This window comes from Solanum dulcamara, chromosome 7 (assembly GCF_947179165.1).
Source record: "Solanum dulcamara chromosome 7, daSolDulc1.2, whole genome shotgun sequence".
Taxonomy (NCBI): Eukaryota; Viridiplantae; Streptophyta; class Magnoliopsida; order Solanales; family Solanaceae; genus Solanum; species Solanum dulcamara.
The window spans coordinates 76,267,344-76,285,012 of NC_077243.1; the positions used below are offsets into that span (position 1 = coordinate 76,267,344).

Genomic DNA, 17,669 nt, shown 5'->3' on the forward strand with positions numbered 1-17,669 from the left:
TTCAAAATTTACTAAACACTATTTGTTCAACATACAAAAGCTGTTTTAGGTTTCATTTTCATGGTCTTTACACTGTTAATAATTAAGTGATCTGTACTTAAAATATAAGTGGTCAGCTTTGAAAAGAATCTACTGACCATGAAATTGAAGAGTTAATTATTATCTTTGAACTTTGCTATATGATATTGTTGTGATAAATGGTCGTCATTATAAAAATTATAACTATTGGGAGAGTTTTTTCACTGGGATAGTTGGTTCCTGTTATGTCCCATGATTATTGTTATTATTATTCTTAATTACTGCTATTTCTATGACTGAACTCATCGGTGATTTCTTAAAGTTGACGCCAACTTTCATTTAAACACCTCAACTAGACTTTGTTCATTTTAACCACCTCATTTCATGCTCTGTTGTGTTATTTTGATACTTTTTGTTGATGTGGCAAAGTGAGTCTGATGCACTCATTAATGGCGCGTGTGAAGCATATTTAACCTATTTTATTTTATTTTTTCTCTCTTCTTCCTCATTTTTCAGCCAGTACTCTTCTTATATTTTCTCCCTCGAGAATTTTTGGACTTCATTCCAATTTTCAGACTTTTTCTATTATTTGGATGGGAAAACATAATGTTAAAATTGTTGAGCACAATACATTATAAATATTTGACCTCACGTTGAGAAAGAAATTGTAAAAAGAAAGATAGAAATAATAATCTTAACTCCTTTTTTTTTAAGCAACGGAGAGTAAAATTAAGTATAAAAACAAAAGAAAAAAATAATCTGCATAATAACTTCTCAAATTTCATATTTACATGTCTAAATACCAAATTAAATGAAGAAATGAGAGAAAGATGCGGTGAAGAAGACGATGAAATCGAATGGGTTTTGCGGAAAAGACCATGAAAATAGAAGAATATGTCGGAGAAGATAACTATGTGAATGAAAATGGAGAAATTTGTAAAAGAAGATGATTGTGTTGTAGTGAGAAGTTTAATTTGATAGAGAAGATGACAGGGGAGGGGGATGAGGGGTTCGAGGGGAAATCTTTTTTTAATTGGTCAAAACCATTTAATTTGTATGAACGTTAATTTTCTCTTTAATAAAATGAAATGACATGACCTAATTGGACCTTTAATCCATGTGGACACGTTTGGTCAACAGAAAATTGTGAAAAAAGTGTCAAAATGACACATCGAGGCGTGACATGGAATATCTAAAATAAACAAAGCCTAGTTAAAATATCTAAGTAAAAATTGACGCTAACTTTAAAAAGCCACCGATGAATTATTTCTATTTCTATCATACCTGTTTGGTAGATGGGTTCATTTCCTGTTGGCCGTTAGTTCAACATCGCATCATTAGATAATGTCATAACATACCAAATATAATCTTAAAATATAATTTTATAATTTAATAAGTAGAGTTTCAAGTAATGAATTCCAAAGTAGAATCTAGAGCATCGAGAATAGTGTATTGTAGATTTTCTTCATGTGTTATCTTGTTAAATAACAACCTTTTTTTTTAATTACATTTCATGAGCTAAAGTTATTAAGAAGTTTTGACCTGTTTTGATCTGCTTGAATTTGACCTAACTCACCCATTTACTATCTCTATCTGAAAATTCACCTTTTATTAATAGATTGTATTCTGTTTTTTTTCCATGGCAATTGGATATAGCTCTGACTTAATTTAATTAATTTCTAAATTATTTGTTGGAGAAATCAGTCATTTTGATTAACACTAAAATTTATTAAGATGGAATAAAGGCAAGTGTTTTAAGATTAGTCAAATTCATTTCATTCAAGTTATTCATTTATTATTTCTCATATAATTTATACGACGTTTAGTAGGTAGTTTATCTATAAAATTTATATGAAATTTAATTGATAATTTAAAAAATCCGCATAATAAATATATGTATAAGTTATAAGTTATTTATGTAGTATTTTTTCATATAACTTATGCGACGTTTAGTAGGTGGTTTAAAAATAATTATTCATGTATAAAATTAATACGACATTTGATTGACAATTTAAAAAATCCACATAATAAATACATGTATAAATTATAAAGAAATTTATATATTATTTTATTCTGAATAATAACTAATTCCGAAAATACCAATCATTTATTTGGGGGGTCTGGCTCGGCTTTTCCCGGTTCGAAATGTGGAGACTTTGAACCGTCGTCTGTAAACTATTAAATTTCCGGTGAGAAAAAAGAACTCCGGCGAGAAAATGGCAGCTGCCGGAAAATGCTTCCTTGCCACTGGCCCTGCTGTATGCTCTCTTTCTTATCCTCTTTCGATCACCATTTTTTGCTCACTTCCAATGCACTAAACTCTCAGACCCATCTCTTCTTTGTGTAAAAAAAAAATCTGACATTGATTTGGTCTTTTTTTTTTCCAGGGTATTGGTAAGACAACTTTGATAGTCAGAGTACTTGAAGGTCTCAGAAATTCAAATCCCAATTTGAAAGTTCAAGGTTTCTACACTCGTATGTGTAAAATTTCTCTGTATCCCTTCTATTTTATTCCGGTATATTTGGGGCATGGACGGAACTAGGTAAGGTCGAGGATTTCATCTAACGGGAAATTACACTGTTTATACATCGTTAAAATTACTTTTTGTTGAATCCTTTTGGCCTTTCTGTGTTTTTACTTCATATTTTGAACCCCTTGTTGGAAATTCTGATTTCGCCATTGATTTGGGGTGGCGGAGGAGCTAGCCCTTTGATTAGACGTTCTGTAGTAGCTTTGATTTATTGAATATATGCAAATTATTAATTTTGAAAGAATCCCAGAACTCATAAACTTCAAATGCTGATTTGGCTTTGTGGGAAATTCTTATTTCTTTATCTGATTTTGGTGAAGGTGAGATTAGAGAAGGAACTGAGAGGATTGGATTTGAGGTTGTGACACTTGATGGACGTAAAGGGCTTCTTGCTTCTAACAAAATCTCGAGGTGAAGTTTTCTTCTTTTCCTCTATTTTTTTTGTAATTTAACTTTTGAATGGATTGGTAAACAACCATTTGAGCTCAATAGAGGATAGATTGTTTCTTGAGTTAAAACATTTGCAAGAGAAGTGTCTGACACAAGGTAGAGGTAAGAAATGCTTACTGTTGAACCAAGTCAGGAATTTATGTGAACTGTGAAGAGGGGTGGAGGGTTGGACCTTTTATCTTCAATTAACATAGCTGAAACAGGAATTCGTCGATTGAAAAAAAGAAAGAAAGATATAGAAGTGTTTGTGGAGACAATTGGAGAAGGTTGCTGTTGCTGTTCATGACTCGAGATGAACTGCTGTAATGAGAGGTAGATGATGAGAAAATTGGGTTATTAGCTAAATGAGGATTGGAATTTGTGGGTAACAAACAGGTTGTTGAACCTCCTCTAAAATCATGACTTCAATAAGACTTGGTCTAGAGAGTGGACATAAAAAGTATGATTAAACATATTCCGACATTCAAAGCAATATGGTTAAAATGGAAAGAGATTGGTGCTGTTTTCTGAGGTTGGAAGTATGAACGGCCAAGAACACCATCACTTGAAGGTGAACTGTTCTTGCATAACAAACCGATGTCAAAAAAGGGTATAAGAAGGATTAGGAGAATATTGTCAATGATTCCTGCCATTATAACCCTTGTTATTCTTTCTTTGACCCTTCCACCATTTGAACCTTGTATAATGGATTGTTAGAAGAAAAGTTGTGAGAGACTATAGAAAGTCCATTTTGTGTAAGAGTATATGCTAATAAGCAGTTTGAGGAGATAAGTAATCCAAGGTAGTTGCACTGATATGTGCTTAGTCAGTTAGCAGTAGAGGCTTCCAGATTACGAATGATGGCCATTAAGCCCAGAAACAGAAGTGTTATGAGAGGGGTGATCCTTTTATGGTTTGGAGTCACAACATTTTTTGTGACTGGTTTTTCAATCCTTTGAAGGTTTCACAGAGAAGTCAAGAACAAGGGTCGAGAGACTAGTATTAATCCAGTCAAGGGTGATAATGCTATTCTGGGTCCAGAAATACTCATCATGAGTGGGCGATGGGCAGGAATGGAACCATCCATCAAGAAGATGAGGTATTGACTTTTTATAGTGAACAAAATTCTGTGAGGTTGTTTGGGTCTAAGTTGTGCGGACTCTTCAATTTTGATGCCACACCCGTGTCAGATTCTCCAAAAATCCACTACTTTTGGAGAATCCGACACGCACCCGTTGATACTTTTGAAGGGTCCGAGCAACATAGGTTTGGGTAGGTAAATTCAATTGGTTCAAGCCTTTAATGTTGGAAAGATATGCAGAATACAAGGGAAGATTGTGGGGAGTGAACTCAGTTGAGGAAGAAATAAAGAAACTTTGATTTTGATATCAAGTTGAGACTTTGAAATATAGTGTGTCTGTAGCATTTTCTTCTGACGAATTAATAATTTAGTGATGTGGGGAAAAACCATATAAAAAAACTAAAGAGTAGAAAAAGAAATGGAGAACCTAGACAAGAGTATGGTGTCTTAAGGACACCTACTAGCTTGAATCTCATTGGTTTCCAAAAGTTAATAAAAAATAAAAGGCATACTCTAATTTGTAACTAGTAGTCAATGAAGTGAGTGCAAAACTCACATATTCCATCTGCCTAAGCCTTGATGGATAAGTTATTCGGTATTTGTGCTAGTGGGAGGTAGTAGGTATTCGATGGAGTAGTCGAGGTCTTCGCAAATTGGTCCGAACAGCACCACTATAAGAAAAATAAATAAGCCCTCATGGCTGACCAACCTTAATACTTATGTGAGCAACAGGCAGAGATCATCAACCAGCTGTTTCTACACTTTAAAGTGGTTGGTCAGCCATGGAACCTGTTTACTAGCTTCAGGGGCATAAGGTGGACTATGCTTGAAAGAGTAGGTCAGGCTCTAGTAAGCTGAAATAATGAGGGTAGTGGCAGTACAGACAAAAACATATGGAGAATTGTCCCAGCAGTGATATGGTGGACCGTTTGGAAGGAGAGAAACTCAAGATGTTTTGAAAGTATCACTAGCCCTTTACATAGGATTAAAATGAACTGCATCTTCACTTTTTGCTATTGGGGTGTAGTTCTGAGTATATAGATGATCCTATAGCCATTATAGACATCTTAGGATCCTTGTAAGATGACATAGGACCTCTAGATAAATTTTCCTGTCTAGGGTTGCTGAGTCTACTCAGTTGTATGCAGCTCTGTGATGTAAATTTTTGGGATCCCTGCCTTAGTGCTGAAGATTTATATACAAACTTGGTACCTTTGTCAAAAAAGACTTCCTTAACCACTTTGGTCAAATACCTTTTCTTACCCCTCTCATCTCGTCTCATTCTTTTAATCACAATATTCTAGACTGTAGGGACCCTGTTTGATGCTCCTAGTGCTACCCGTAGATAAGTTGTTAGAAGTGCTCTTATCCTGTGGTTGAACACATGTGCTAACTGCTTAATGTTGTCCACTTCTCTCATTCATACAATCTCACACATCTTTAGGTTGATTTTTCAGCCTTGAAACTACTAGGAACCACATTAGGACCTGTCTCAGGTAGGATAAATAGAGTGCCTCAGCATTACAGTTACAAAATATCAGGGTATCATCTGCGAACAAGAGATGGACGCCAACTTATCATTACTCCTAACACTTGCCGTGTAGAACTTCAAAGAACCTTCTGCCACCACTCTGTCCATTATCTTGCTCAATGTCTCCATCACCAAAATGAATGACGAGAGTTACTGAGTCCCCGCCTCGACCTTTTGCAGCTGTCAAAAAACCACATGGGATGCTCAACAGGACTGAGAACCTTACCTTCAATATACAAAAATTTATCCACTATTCTCCAAAGCCGTCTTCAACATGACAAAGTCCCAGAAATTCTAGTTCATGTGATTGTTGACCTTGTGAAGATGTTATTTGCCTAGGAAATGCGGTTCCCCCTATTTTCTTTTGGTAGTTGTTCTAGAAGGTTTTTTTCCATCAAGTTATCTGGAAATGCATTTCTCTGGGAAAATGGTATTGGATCCTCATTAATTATGTCTCAACATATTTCTTATTGTTTCTGCTGGTGAAAGAGATCCAGCTTTTGATATTATTTTTTGAGAATACAGCTCTTTGATAAGAAATATGTCTATTGTTTCTGCTGGTGAAAGAGATCCAGCTTTTGATATTATTTTTTGAAATACAGCTCTTTGATATCGACAATTTGCATATAGTGCAAGAAGAAGAAATTCTTGCCTGTTATTGCATTATTCCACGAGAATTTTATGAATGGAGAGTACTAATGTGATGGGTGTTCAGCCTATTTTCTCTATTGTTGTATCTGTTGTTTTTAGTTGTGGGAGAAATGAGTAGACTGAATAATTCGTTGTTTATTTACCAGTTCAATTTCTCTCTGATGAATGATGTCAAATTTGATTCAAGTCGCTAGTTCCTGATAGCATCATCCTCAAGATCCTCTTTGAATCATAATATGCAGCACGGGTGATACAAAAATAGTTATTTACTATGAAGTGATACAAAAATGTCAAAAGTTATAGCCTTATATATTTAGGTTGGTTTTAGTTTAGTCAAGCTATATGTTTAAATTATCTGACTATGTTCCCATCAATAATTGCATGATTTTGGTGTTATGGTTTCATTTTTGCTGAAGCACTTTTAGCCATGCAGCCCGCAGTCTCTTAGATGGCCCACCGTGGGAAGATACAGGGTAGATGTTGCATCATTTGAGTCGTTGGCGTTGCCAGAGTTGCAGGTTGGTTTGTATTCTTTCAGAAGGATTTTAGTGCCTCTTATCCTGACATTGTTGTACTTCGCTTTGAGCGATAACTTTTGTTCATGTCTCTTCTTTAATAAACTAAATCGTGATTGCAAATTATACAACATTCAATTTGTCTCATCTTTACTTCATCACATAAATAAAGAATTTCTGATCTGTAGTACGTTGTATATTTCCATTTTGATGGTTCATAATTTTGTTAGGTAAGGGAAGATACTGATCTCTTCATCATCGATGAAATTGGGAAGATGGAGCTCTATAGTTCCTCATTCTTTCCAGCTGTACTAAAGGTCCTTCAATCTGATATCCCACTCTTGGCTACTATCCCCATTACAAAAGTAGGCCGAGATATACCTGGAGGTATTTTCCTATATATATGTATTTGTTGCAAATGATTACTTAGAGATGAGGTAAGCTTGCAAGTTGATCTATATTCTTTTGTTGAAAAAGGAAGATAATAGTGTGACATGTCTTCATCACTGTAGACAAAAGCCCCTCTATCTGTATGTTTTGCCTTTGTGCAAGTCTGGACCTTAATTTTGTTGTGATCACCCTGGTGATCGTACACGCCAAATCCAAATTAATCACATTGGTAGCCAATTATCTATGTACTAGGGATTTGTCGAAGAAATATCTTCTAATGTAGAATGGTATATGGGCCTCATAGATTTTATACAAGGGTTTAGAGTAATATTCCCTCGTTTCCAATTTATGTGGCACCGTTTGGCTTGGCACAATGCTTAAAAAAAAGGAAGACTTTTGAAATATGTGGTCTAAAACACTCCTTGATCATTCGTGTGGGTATAAATCATTTCATTAAGGGTAAAATGAAAGTTTTAAACTTAAATTGTTTATAATTATAGAAAGGTGACATTCTTTTTGGGACGGACTAAAAAGGAAAGTGTGCCACATAAATTGGGACAGAGGGAGTATTAAATTGCTCGGACTCGGAGCGGGTTTTCTATATGGGTACGGGTCCTTCATGATCTAAGTTTTAACATTCGGAGGTAGGGATCCAAGTATCAATTCCGGGTGTGGGAACTCACTATTTCTAAAAATAGAGCTATAAAAATATGCCTAAATTGTGAGACATTATGTGGAAAGAGTGCAGTAACTTTTATCTTCAAGTTGTAGGTAGCCATCAAGAAATCTACTGTAGCTTTTGTCTTGAAAAATTTAAATGCCAAATCATGACTCTAAATTTTCCGTAGTTTGTGCCTTTCTGGTCAAAGTACCTAATGTTGATTGACCAGATCTGGTACGTATCCCACACCCATACTAGTGTCGGTGTCGTGTCGATATGGGTGCGACACCACAAATGAAGAGTCTGCGCAGCTTAGTAGTAAGGTTTTGCAGGAAATGCTAATTGTTCTTTTACTATTTATCTTCGTTAAAGCCGGAAGCAAAGGATGAAAACTCCAAATCTATGTTTGCTATTTTATATACCAATATAAGCTATCCTGACCACTCTGCATAAGCTACGTATTACGCCTTTTTTCTTGGTCATTTTTCACAAATCTTCTATATTGTTTTTTTTCTTGTCATTTATTTGCTGCTTTTGACCTCCGAACTTTCTCTGTTTAGTTGAGTGTTGGACTTATAAGCCAACATTCTTGTACTTGTCGAAGGAAAAATAAGCCAACATGATTTTGGATTTTTGCAGTTGCGAGGATGAAAAATCATCCAGGAGCTAGAGTTTTTACACTCGATGCAAATAACAGGGATGCTATGAGAGAACAGATATGTTCCATCTTAGCAGATGTGCTGCAAAAGCCTTAGAATCTGATAGGTGAATCTTCCAGTAACTTACCTTCATTATTTTGTCCTTCGGAGATGCACTATTTAAGAAGACAAGCATGCCAGAAGTGGCATATTTCACCGATTCCCTTAAAATCTCCAACACTTTGAAGGCCACTTTGAACACTGTAGCGTAGAATGCTCAGAACAGCTGCTGAGAGAGGAATTTTGAAGACGAGAGAGAAAAAATGGGACGATCTTTTATATAACACGTTGCTGGCTAATTCTAACTAGTCACAATCTAACTATTTTGAAGCTTCCTTTAATTTCTTCTGTATTAGCATTGTACAGAAAGATGCTAACTTGATGGCTAATTTTTTGTGGATTGGGTGTTTTGTATCACACATAAGGTAGCGATCCAACTAAAGATTTTGATTCCAATGGGACGGCTATGATCATGGTAGTTGTGATGAAGTTGGGACTTGTATCGTCTAAGTCCACAGTAAACATATGATGAGCTCAAACAAGAAATTCAAGAACACCTATACTGATTATGTAATCCTGTGGTCGAAACACTTTTATCTTTTTAGGGACATTTTGTTTCTAAAGTCAAAACTTGAAGCCATTGGTCTAAGGTTTGAATGCAGTTCAAACTTAGATATCATGTCTAAATTTAGGTTTTTGGCTGAAAAAAGAAGAAACAAGAAAGTATAACAACATGAGCAGTTTGATATATGCCAAAATTGGTTAAATTTTAAATAACATTTTTTGATGTTTTAAATATGGATGCTCAAAGAGGGTACCTAGCTAATGTCATTTTGTGTGTTAAGCAGATCTCTTTAATGGGTTAATTTGGATAACAAATAGTAAATGCTCTTTGTAAATTGTAGTTATTAAATCTTAATTTTGCATGCCACTCTAGATTGAAAAGAAAGCTAATTATAGGAGTACAAAATAGCCATGGAATATAAATAGAAATAAGTTGCATGGTTAGGTTGATAGAAGTAGAACTTGGGAACCAAAATAAGTTGTGGTGGGATGGTTGAGATCGCGTCATTCTTAATTGGAGGTCTCGGGTTTGAGCCGTTGGAAATGAAAAAAATCCCGTCGAGAGTGTCACCCCTAAAAATGAGCCATGCAATATTACGCCAGTGAATTTAGTTGAGCCCCAATGTGTAGAGCTTGGTGCAATGATGTAACTGTGATTTTTATTAAGGCGATTTAATATTCAAAGAAGTACTAAACACACAGATGAGACAAAGAAATTCAACTTTTGATATAGAGGCCGTTTGAATTGACTTATAAGCTGTTTTCAGCTTTTTTTGAGTGTTTGACTGACCAAATTAAAGTCATTTTGTATTTAAAATAAGCCCCAATAAATAGTTGGGTTTATTTGGATGAATTTATTTTAAGCAGTTTATAAGTTGAAAATAGCTTATAAGTCAAAAAAAAAGGTGGTCTGCACCTATTTTTTTTTTAACTTATAAGCAGTTTTCAACTTATAAGCTACTTAAAAATAAGTCAATCCAAACAGGCTAATATACATGAAATAATTTTGACATGTAAATACAATATAGTTTTTAAGCGGAAAAATATTCAAATAAACCCCTTATGCCCCTAACTTCGCCCGGATATACGTGGATACAAAGGTGGTCCAAATTAATAGTCTAACCAAATCATGTACTACTAATATTTTTTTTTTTTAATTAGCCTTCATTATTAAGGTCACTAAAATTCTCATGTCTTTAGGATTTGCATGAACGTGATACAATCCTTCAACATCATTTCTAATAAAGGTTTAACTCACTTTGCTTAAGTTTCTAGTCAGAATAATTAAGCCCCACTGAAAAGCTAGGTGAAGTTAGGTAGGTTCGAGGGGTTCATCTGAATCCTCGTTAACGGAAAATTACTTTGTTTATATATGATTAAAATTATTTTTATGTATATATAATAGACGTTGAACCCCCTTTGAGTTCTTCGTATGTTTACTTTTTCATATTTTGAACCTCATCCCCTTAATAAAAATTCTGACTCTGCCACTGACTATATATCATGTGTATCTTCACGAGTTGTAATTGATAAAGTGAGTGACGAAATCAGAAATTTTATTAAGATCAATACTCAAAATTTAATATACATATAAAATAATTTGACTTATATACTTAGAGTTATTTTGTATATATATATATATAATATTTTTCAATAAAAAATGTTTAACTTACCACCCTTCAATTTGTGTCCTAATTCTTTAACTTCCCTATCATTTTTATACTTTCCCTCTAATAATGCTAACATGTGCTCTAGTTCTTGAACTCATTGGAACCTTATTTCTAGCTAGTGATTGTGTATTCCTTTTTTTTTTGCCACATAATTATTATAAGGTTGTACCTTGCTTTTTTAGTTGTAATTTCTTTTCATGAGAGGTGAATTCAAAATTTAAAGTTTATGTGTAAATAATAATAATAGAGTTTCAGTCAAATATGCATAGATATTTCAGTTTTTTTTTCTTTCCTATGTGTGTTTGTTTAGCTCTAAATATTTTATCAATAAGAGTTACAAATACATGGTTCAAATATTTGATCCTAAACTCATATTTCCATATGTGAATAGCCAGGGACGGTTTTAGGATTTGAATTTTATGAGTTCTTACGATAACCTCTAGTTAATATGTAATAATAAATGATTTCACATTAGAATATTTGTATATTTTAATACATACACAAGATTTGAACAAAAGCTATTGGGTTAGTAGCCTTATCTAGATCCGCCACTATGAATAGCATGACTTGCCAGCAGTACCGGCAGAGCCAGAATTTTCACTAAGAAAATTCTAACATATAGTATATATACCTAAAAGAAAACAAATTGACCTATCTACACAATGTAATTTTCCGATGACTTGTAATTATAATCAGTTTCTTCATATTGCTTCCTTTTTCTGTTTTTGTATGACTTATGTTAGAAATATGGAAAACTCTCAAGTATATAATTAGTTGGCATTGAATTGGATTTGTTTGCTTTTTCTTCACAAGTGTGAGACTATTTGCTGCCTTCTACTTTTGTGTATGGCCTTTTTTTCTCTATAAATGTAAAGAGAATTCTCAAGAATATGTGTGTGTGAGACTACATATTAATTTGCTATAAATAACAATAAGTTCTTCGTTTCGTGATCATGGTTGTATTTAGCCAGAGGCGGATCTAGGATTATTAGTTTATGGATTTAGGACCACAACTCTTCGTTCATTCTTATTTGATAACTTGTTGATGCAGAGTTGCCTCTCCAAAGTTGTTGCAATTTTCACATTATGGTAAGATTGTCGGATCTTATTGACCTTGATGCAGGAGAGACGATGAGGAAATCTCTTTTGCATAAGATACGCAGGGGTAAGTGCTTTCGTTTCTCTAGTTGCATCGATTATGGACAATGTTGTAGTTGTAAAGATTTCAAGGTGTCATTTTTCTACTAAGTGCTTTATGATTTGTCTATATACATTGCTCGAGCTCTTCAAATCGTTGTCATGAGGTGTGTATCAGATCCTCCAAAAGGCTACTTTTGGAGGATCTGACACAGTTGTGACAACATTTTAAGCAACATAGGTTATAAGAGTGTTGAGGATTCTTTACCAACACTTCTGAAGAATGATTGCACCATTAAAGGAAACTACGTCTTTCTTAACTCGATTGATTCAATCTTTAGGTTCCTAGCACTAAATTTACTCTATCTTTGAAATTATGGGTTCGGAGTTTAACATTTATTGATAGTAATTTTTCACTATATATATACGTGAATCGTGTACAAAAAACTGGATTCAGTTGAACTGATAGAAAAATAGGCTGCATCGGCCTCTGGTGGTTACAATTCTTTAAGTCACAATAAAAAGTCCACTTGGGGCTGCATCCCTTTTGATTGATTTCGAAAACAACATAGGTTTTCGAGACAAAGGGGCTATCAGAGGCGGAGCTAGGTAGGGCCAAGGGGTTTATTCAAACCCTCTTTGACAAAAAATTACACTGTTTATACATGGTTAAATCATTTTTATTATGTATATATAGTAGATGTTGAATCCTCTTGGCTTCTTCGTATTTTGAACCGCCTTAGTGAAAATCCTGGCTCCGCCTCTAGGGGCTATATTAGTACATTTCCTTCATTTTCATTTTCTTCTCTGCTTACTAATTAGAAGTATAATGATACATTCATCTATTATGCAGGCCTGGAGGCTCCTCGAAATAGACCGGAGCAGCCAACAGAGGCTTCATGTAGCTTCTGCGTTGGAGGGGACGATATCCTGGTAATAATTCATTATGTTATTCTGGATTATCGCGATTCTGGTTGTGTTGTCTTCTCTTAGTTGATGTGAGGTTAAATCTTACTATATGGAGCCTTGAAAGTGAAATGAGAAACTTAATATCTTCTATAAAATTTATGCATTTTGCAAGTACAGGATAAAAAAATTCCTCGATTTTGCTAACGTACTCGTGAGGTTAACATTTGGGACTTCTTGAGCATTTGATTCTTCTCTTCGATCATCATTTTGTCAACTTCACAAAAAGTTTCACTTTAGATGCATTAGGTGCTGTAGAGTTGCAATTTTCATGGTTATTTTGAACTTAAAATGATTCAAATTCGACATATCTGTCAAACTTTCATGTATCATTTGGTTTCCTTCCTTCTAGTGTTCTTGAGCATTTGATTCTTCTCTTCGATCATCGTTTTGTAAACTTTTCAAAAAGTTTTTACTTTAGATGCATTAGATTCTGTAGAGTTGCAATTTCCATTGTCATTTTGAACTTAAAATGATTCACATTTGACATGTCTGTCAACTTTTACGAATCATTTGTTTTCCTTCGTTGTGTTGTTACTTCTGTTCGTTTTCAACAGAGTCTGTTGTTTCTTTCACACGTCGTGAGAGTGAAATCTGTCTCTGAATGAAAATTTCATACATTTGATTCTCATTTTGGTTGCGTTTTCGCAATTTAACTCATGAATTGCTTAAATACAGTGCACTTATCACATGACAAATGACTGGCCAGTGAAGAACTGTTATGTGAATGAGGTTCCAATGAAGAAACTGATCAGTGAAGAATTAGCTAAAAGACCAAACACAGGACAGAATGCGCCTAGAGTTGTGGCACGTCTGATGGGCCTGGATACGTTATCCGTAGATGAGGAAAGATTGAGAAAGGTTTCCTTGAGACAAACAGTTTGCGATTCCTTTGAAAGACGGAGTAGTAATAACCTAAAGTTCAACGAGCCTAAACCTCGAGAACATCCACTGGAAGAGGAACTACAAAAGTTTAAGAAAGAGTTTGAAGCATACCAATCAGCAAGGTTCAAGGAATGCTCAGAGTTTGTTGAACTTAGCACCAACAAGGATGGATGGATGGCACAACGACACTTGAACAAAGAAAAATTGGTTCTTTATGCGAACTCAATTAGAAAGACGGTTACTGAGAGATCTGTAGAGCTTAAAGGACATGCTGTAACAGAAAATATACACGAAAATGGTATTTCAAAGGTTCAGAAAGATAAAAATGAACTTCTTGCAGCTGCACGAAATAAGACTAATCGTGCATTGAACTTTAAGTCGGGTTCTGCTCCTGCAAAGATTGTAATTTTGAGGCCTGTTTGTGACAGGACAGGGGAAAATGAAGAATCATGGGCTAATTCTCCTAGAATATCCGAAGACGGGGGTAGCATGGAAGAATTTCTTCAGGAGGTTAAGGTAAGACTAAAATTTGAATTGCAAGAGAAGAGTTTCCAAAAAACCATTGAGAAGCCATCAGATGCAAAGATAATGGCTCAATGTATTGCAAAACAGGCGCGAGAGAGTGTTACTAGGGACGTTGGAACGACTCTACACCGATCAGAATCAATGCAGTCTTATAGAAGTGAAATTCAATGTGACGAGGCTGGCTCTCCTGAGTTCATTCATAGAGATACAAGAAGAATTTTGACTGAAAGGTTGAGGAATGTCCCGAGGGATGAAACATCTCATGATATCGACAAACATGGCCGTGTAAACTCCACATCAGTAACACAGAATAGGGAAAAGAGCAGAGCTGAAGAAATCAGATATGCTTCAAATGAAGTGTGCCACGGGGAGGATTTGAAAGACGAATCAGACATGCAGAGCAGATATTCCAGGCAGGAGCTCGGTAATGATGTTATGCAAGACCAGAAACTATTTCATAAGAACCTGGTTAGATCTTTGTCAGCTCCTGTGTCAAGATCATCATTCGGAAAGCTTCTCCTAGAGGATCAACATACATTGACGGGGGCTCATATTAGGAGAAAACATGAAGCTATTGAGGAGGTCACAATGAACGTTAAGAAATGGCGAAAAGAGAAGTTCAACCTTAAGGAAAAAGTTTCCAGCTTTAAGTATAGTTTTATACTTAGAGGAAAGCTCTTTGGTAGAAAAATTCAATCTTTGGAGGAATCACAAGGAGACAAACAAATTCACATGAAAAATTTTCAAAGCACACAAACTGTTGCATCCAAATTTTATGTGAGACAAGTAAGAAACTTCAAGTGTCCTTCTCTTTTCGACTATTGAAAATATTGAGATAATGGTCAAAAACACACCTGAAGTATCAAGTTTTTACGAGTTTACTACTTGAACTATTAGGTGTTCACTTTTTCTACCTGAATTATCACCAACTATTTATCAAAACACACCTCAACTATCAGCTGTTACCTTTTTCTACCTGAACGATGGTGACATTTCAAGTAGGAAAAGTGACTAAAAACTTCTAGTATGTTTTTGATCATTAACTCGAAAATATTAGATCTTAAATATGCAGGTTAATTTCATCGATGGTCAATAAAAACTTACTCATTGTAACACTAAAGTCACAACTTTTTTTGTAACAGAACAAGTTTTGATGTTGATATGTTATTGATATATAACTTTAGTATCTTATTTGGTCCTAGGAGAATTCTACTGAAGTGCCACCAAGTCCTGCATCTGTGTGTAGCACAAGCAATGAAGAATTTTGGAGGCAAACAGATTATTTCAGTCCATCATCATCATCAATTTCAGATGTAAATCCACTCGATGATAGTGAGATACCTCATGTTTTCAAAGAGATCAGCTCTAATCTGAACGGTACGAGTAAAAACTTATGTTAAATTCATTACATTTGTAGTTTAGGCGTGGTTACAATGTGATGTGAGATGGACTTAACAGTTCGAATCTTGTCATAACGAGAAACTTCAACTACTCCCTTCATTTTGATTTGTTTGTCTGATTTTGACTTGACACAAAGTTTAAGAAAGTAAAGAAGGCTTTTGAATCTTGTGGTTTTAAACTAAAAATATGTAGAATGTAACAAAATGTCTTTTGATCTTGTGGTCTTGAACATACTATGTGGAAAGTTAGAATCAAAGAGTTGCCAAAAAAGAAAAGAGACAGTCTTTTTGAAACAGACTAAAAAGGAAAGTAAGACAAACAATTGAAATGGAGAGAGTATGATCTTGTAACATTCATCCAAATGGATTTTTTCCGTACGTTCAATTAGTGTGAAATAGGGAAATTAGAAGTAAGGAACAATAAGGAAACTCGACTTGAACAACACATTCTTTGCTGCTACTGATAAAAGTCATCGTTCTAGATGCAGATGCATATGTAGAAAGCCTATTTGGTTCTACTAGTTGTTTTTGATAGCTACCAATTCAAATACTATATCAGAATTTTAAAACTTTCCATGACACAGAAATAAGGAGGCAATTGAATCAGCTAGAAACTTATGACTCTGAGGAGACAATGATCGACGAGCAGCCTATTGAAGAGGAGATCGTAATGGATATTGACGATCCAGCTGAAGCATTCGTTAAAGATGTGCTTGTTGCTTCTGGTTTATACGATGGTTCATGCGATAAATATCTATTGAAATGGGATCCACTAGGAAAGCCCATCAGCAACCAAGTCTTTGAAGAAGTGGAAGAGTCTTACAAGAGGCAAAAGATAAACAACTATGAAGAAGGATCAAGCACTGATCATCATGAATTCAAGAAGTTACATCACAAGTTATTGTGTGATTTCTTGAATGAAGTGCTTCCAGGTGTACTCGGAAGCACTTTTATGGAAAGGACTATTAGTCCTACTCCACGAGCTTCGTGGGGAAAGAAGTTATTAGAATGTGTATGGGAAATTGCCCGAGTTTCCTCAGATATGTCATCTCAATCCCTCGAAACTATACTAGCCCGAGAATTGCTATGCACCCGTTGGGACGGATTAGTTGATGAAGATGTTAATGCTCTAGGAAAAGATGTTGAATATCAGATTGTTGGTGATCTTATTCATGAAATGATCAATGATATGCAACCATAAATATGTTCCATCTTCCTATTGTATATATGATCAATTATATGCAACCATAGCTTATAACTTATTTTCCGATTCACTTTTCACTCTTGAAGTTGTCTTTTAAGTATATTTAAGCATGAACATTATTTCAAATATGCAAAATATAAAACTTTGATAGGCCTGATTTAGAATAATACATAAACGTGTCCTTTAACTTGGTTCAAATGGTATCTATGCCCTCAAACTTTGGGTATACATAAGTTGAAACTTAAACTTATATAAAATTGAACAAGTAGATCGACACACATGTATTACATGGCATAATACAAGTGTGATTTAGAATAATACATAAACGCGTCCTTTAACTTGGTTCAACTGGTATCTATGCCCTCAAACTTTTGGTGTACATAAGTTGACACTTAAATTTATATAAAGTTGAATAAGTAGATCGACACACATATCTTACGTGGCATAATATAAGTCAGATCGAATGTATCTCATGCAAATCGTCTTAGTTTTGATGCAATATTATTTCCTTGTGCAAGCTTAATCAACAATGATTTAGTATAGTAATCCCCTAATAACATCAGCTGGACACACAATCAATTTATCACACAAATTTTACACTCCATTACTTATAGTTAAGAGATTATAAGAATTTGAAAATTTAAATAGCAAAATAAATTTAAACTGCCGTATTTTGAAAAAAGATTTTTTTACCCTTCCTCAAGAACTATCACCCTTTTCACTTTTTGGTGACTCAAACTACGAGCCCCTATATCAAATTTGGAAATTTCTTTCAAAATTGATTTAATCATAACTATGATTTTATTTCTTTTT

General features: G+C 34.6%; 2 protein-coding genes across 2 annotated transcripts; both read left to right on the plus strand.

Annotated features, from left to right (window-relative positions):
• The first annotated feature begins 2,137 nt into the window (after positions 1–2,137).
• Positions 2,138–9,227, plus strand: LOC129896446 (uncharacterized). The gene is made up of 6 exons (XM_055972348.1): positions 2,138–2,276; positions 2,406–2,493; positions 2,870–2,960; positions 6,675–6,759; positions 6,987–7,143; positions 8,447–9,227. The coding sequence occupies exons 1-6, from the start codon at positions 2,235–2,237 to the stop codon at positions 8,560–8,562; spliced, it is 579 nt and encodes a 192-aa protein (XP_055828323.1). The 5' UTR covers positions 2,138–2,234; the 3' UTR covers positions 8,563–9,227.
• Positions 9,228–11,736: 2,509 nt separating this feature from the next.
• On the plus strand, positions 11,737–16,853 carry LOC129894888 (uncharacterized). The gene is made up of 5 exons (XM_055970494.1): positions 11,737–11,904; positions 12,730–12,809; positions 13,521–15,038; positions 15,455–15,629; positions 16,237–16,853. The coding sequence occupies exons 1-5, from the start codon at positions 11,826–11,828 to the stop codon at positions 16,851–16,853; spliced, it is 2,469 nt and encodes an 822-aa protein (XP_055826469.1). The 5' UTR covers positions 11,737–11,825.
• The last annotated feature ends 816 nt before the right edge of the window (positions 16,854–17,669 follow it).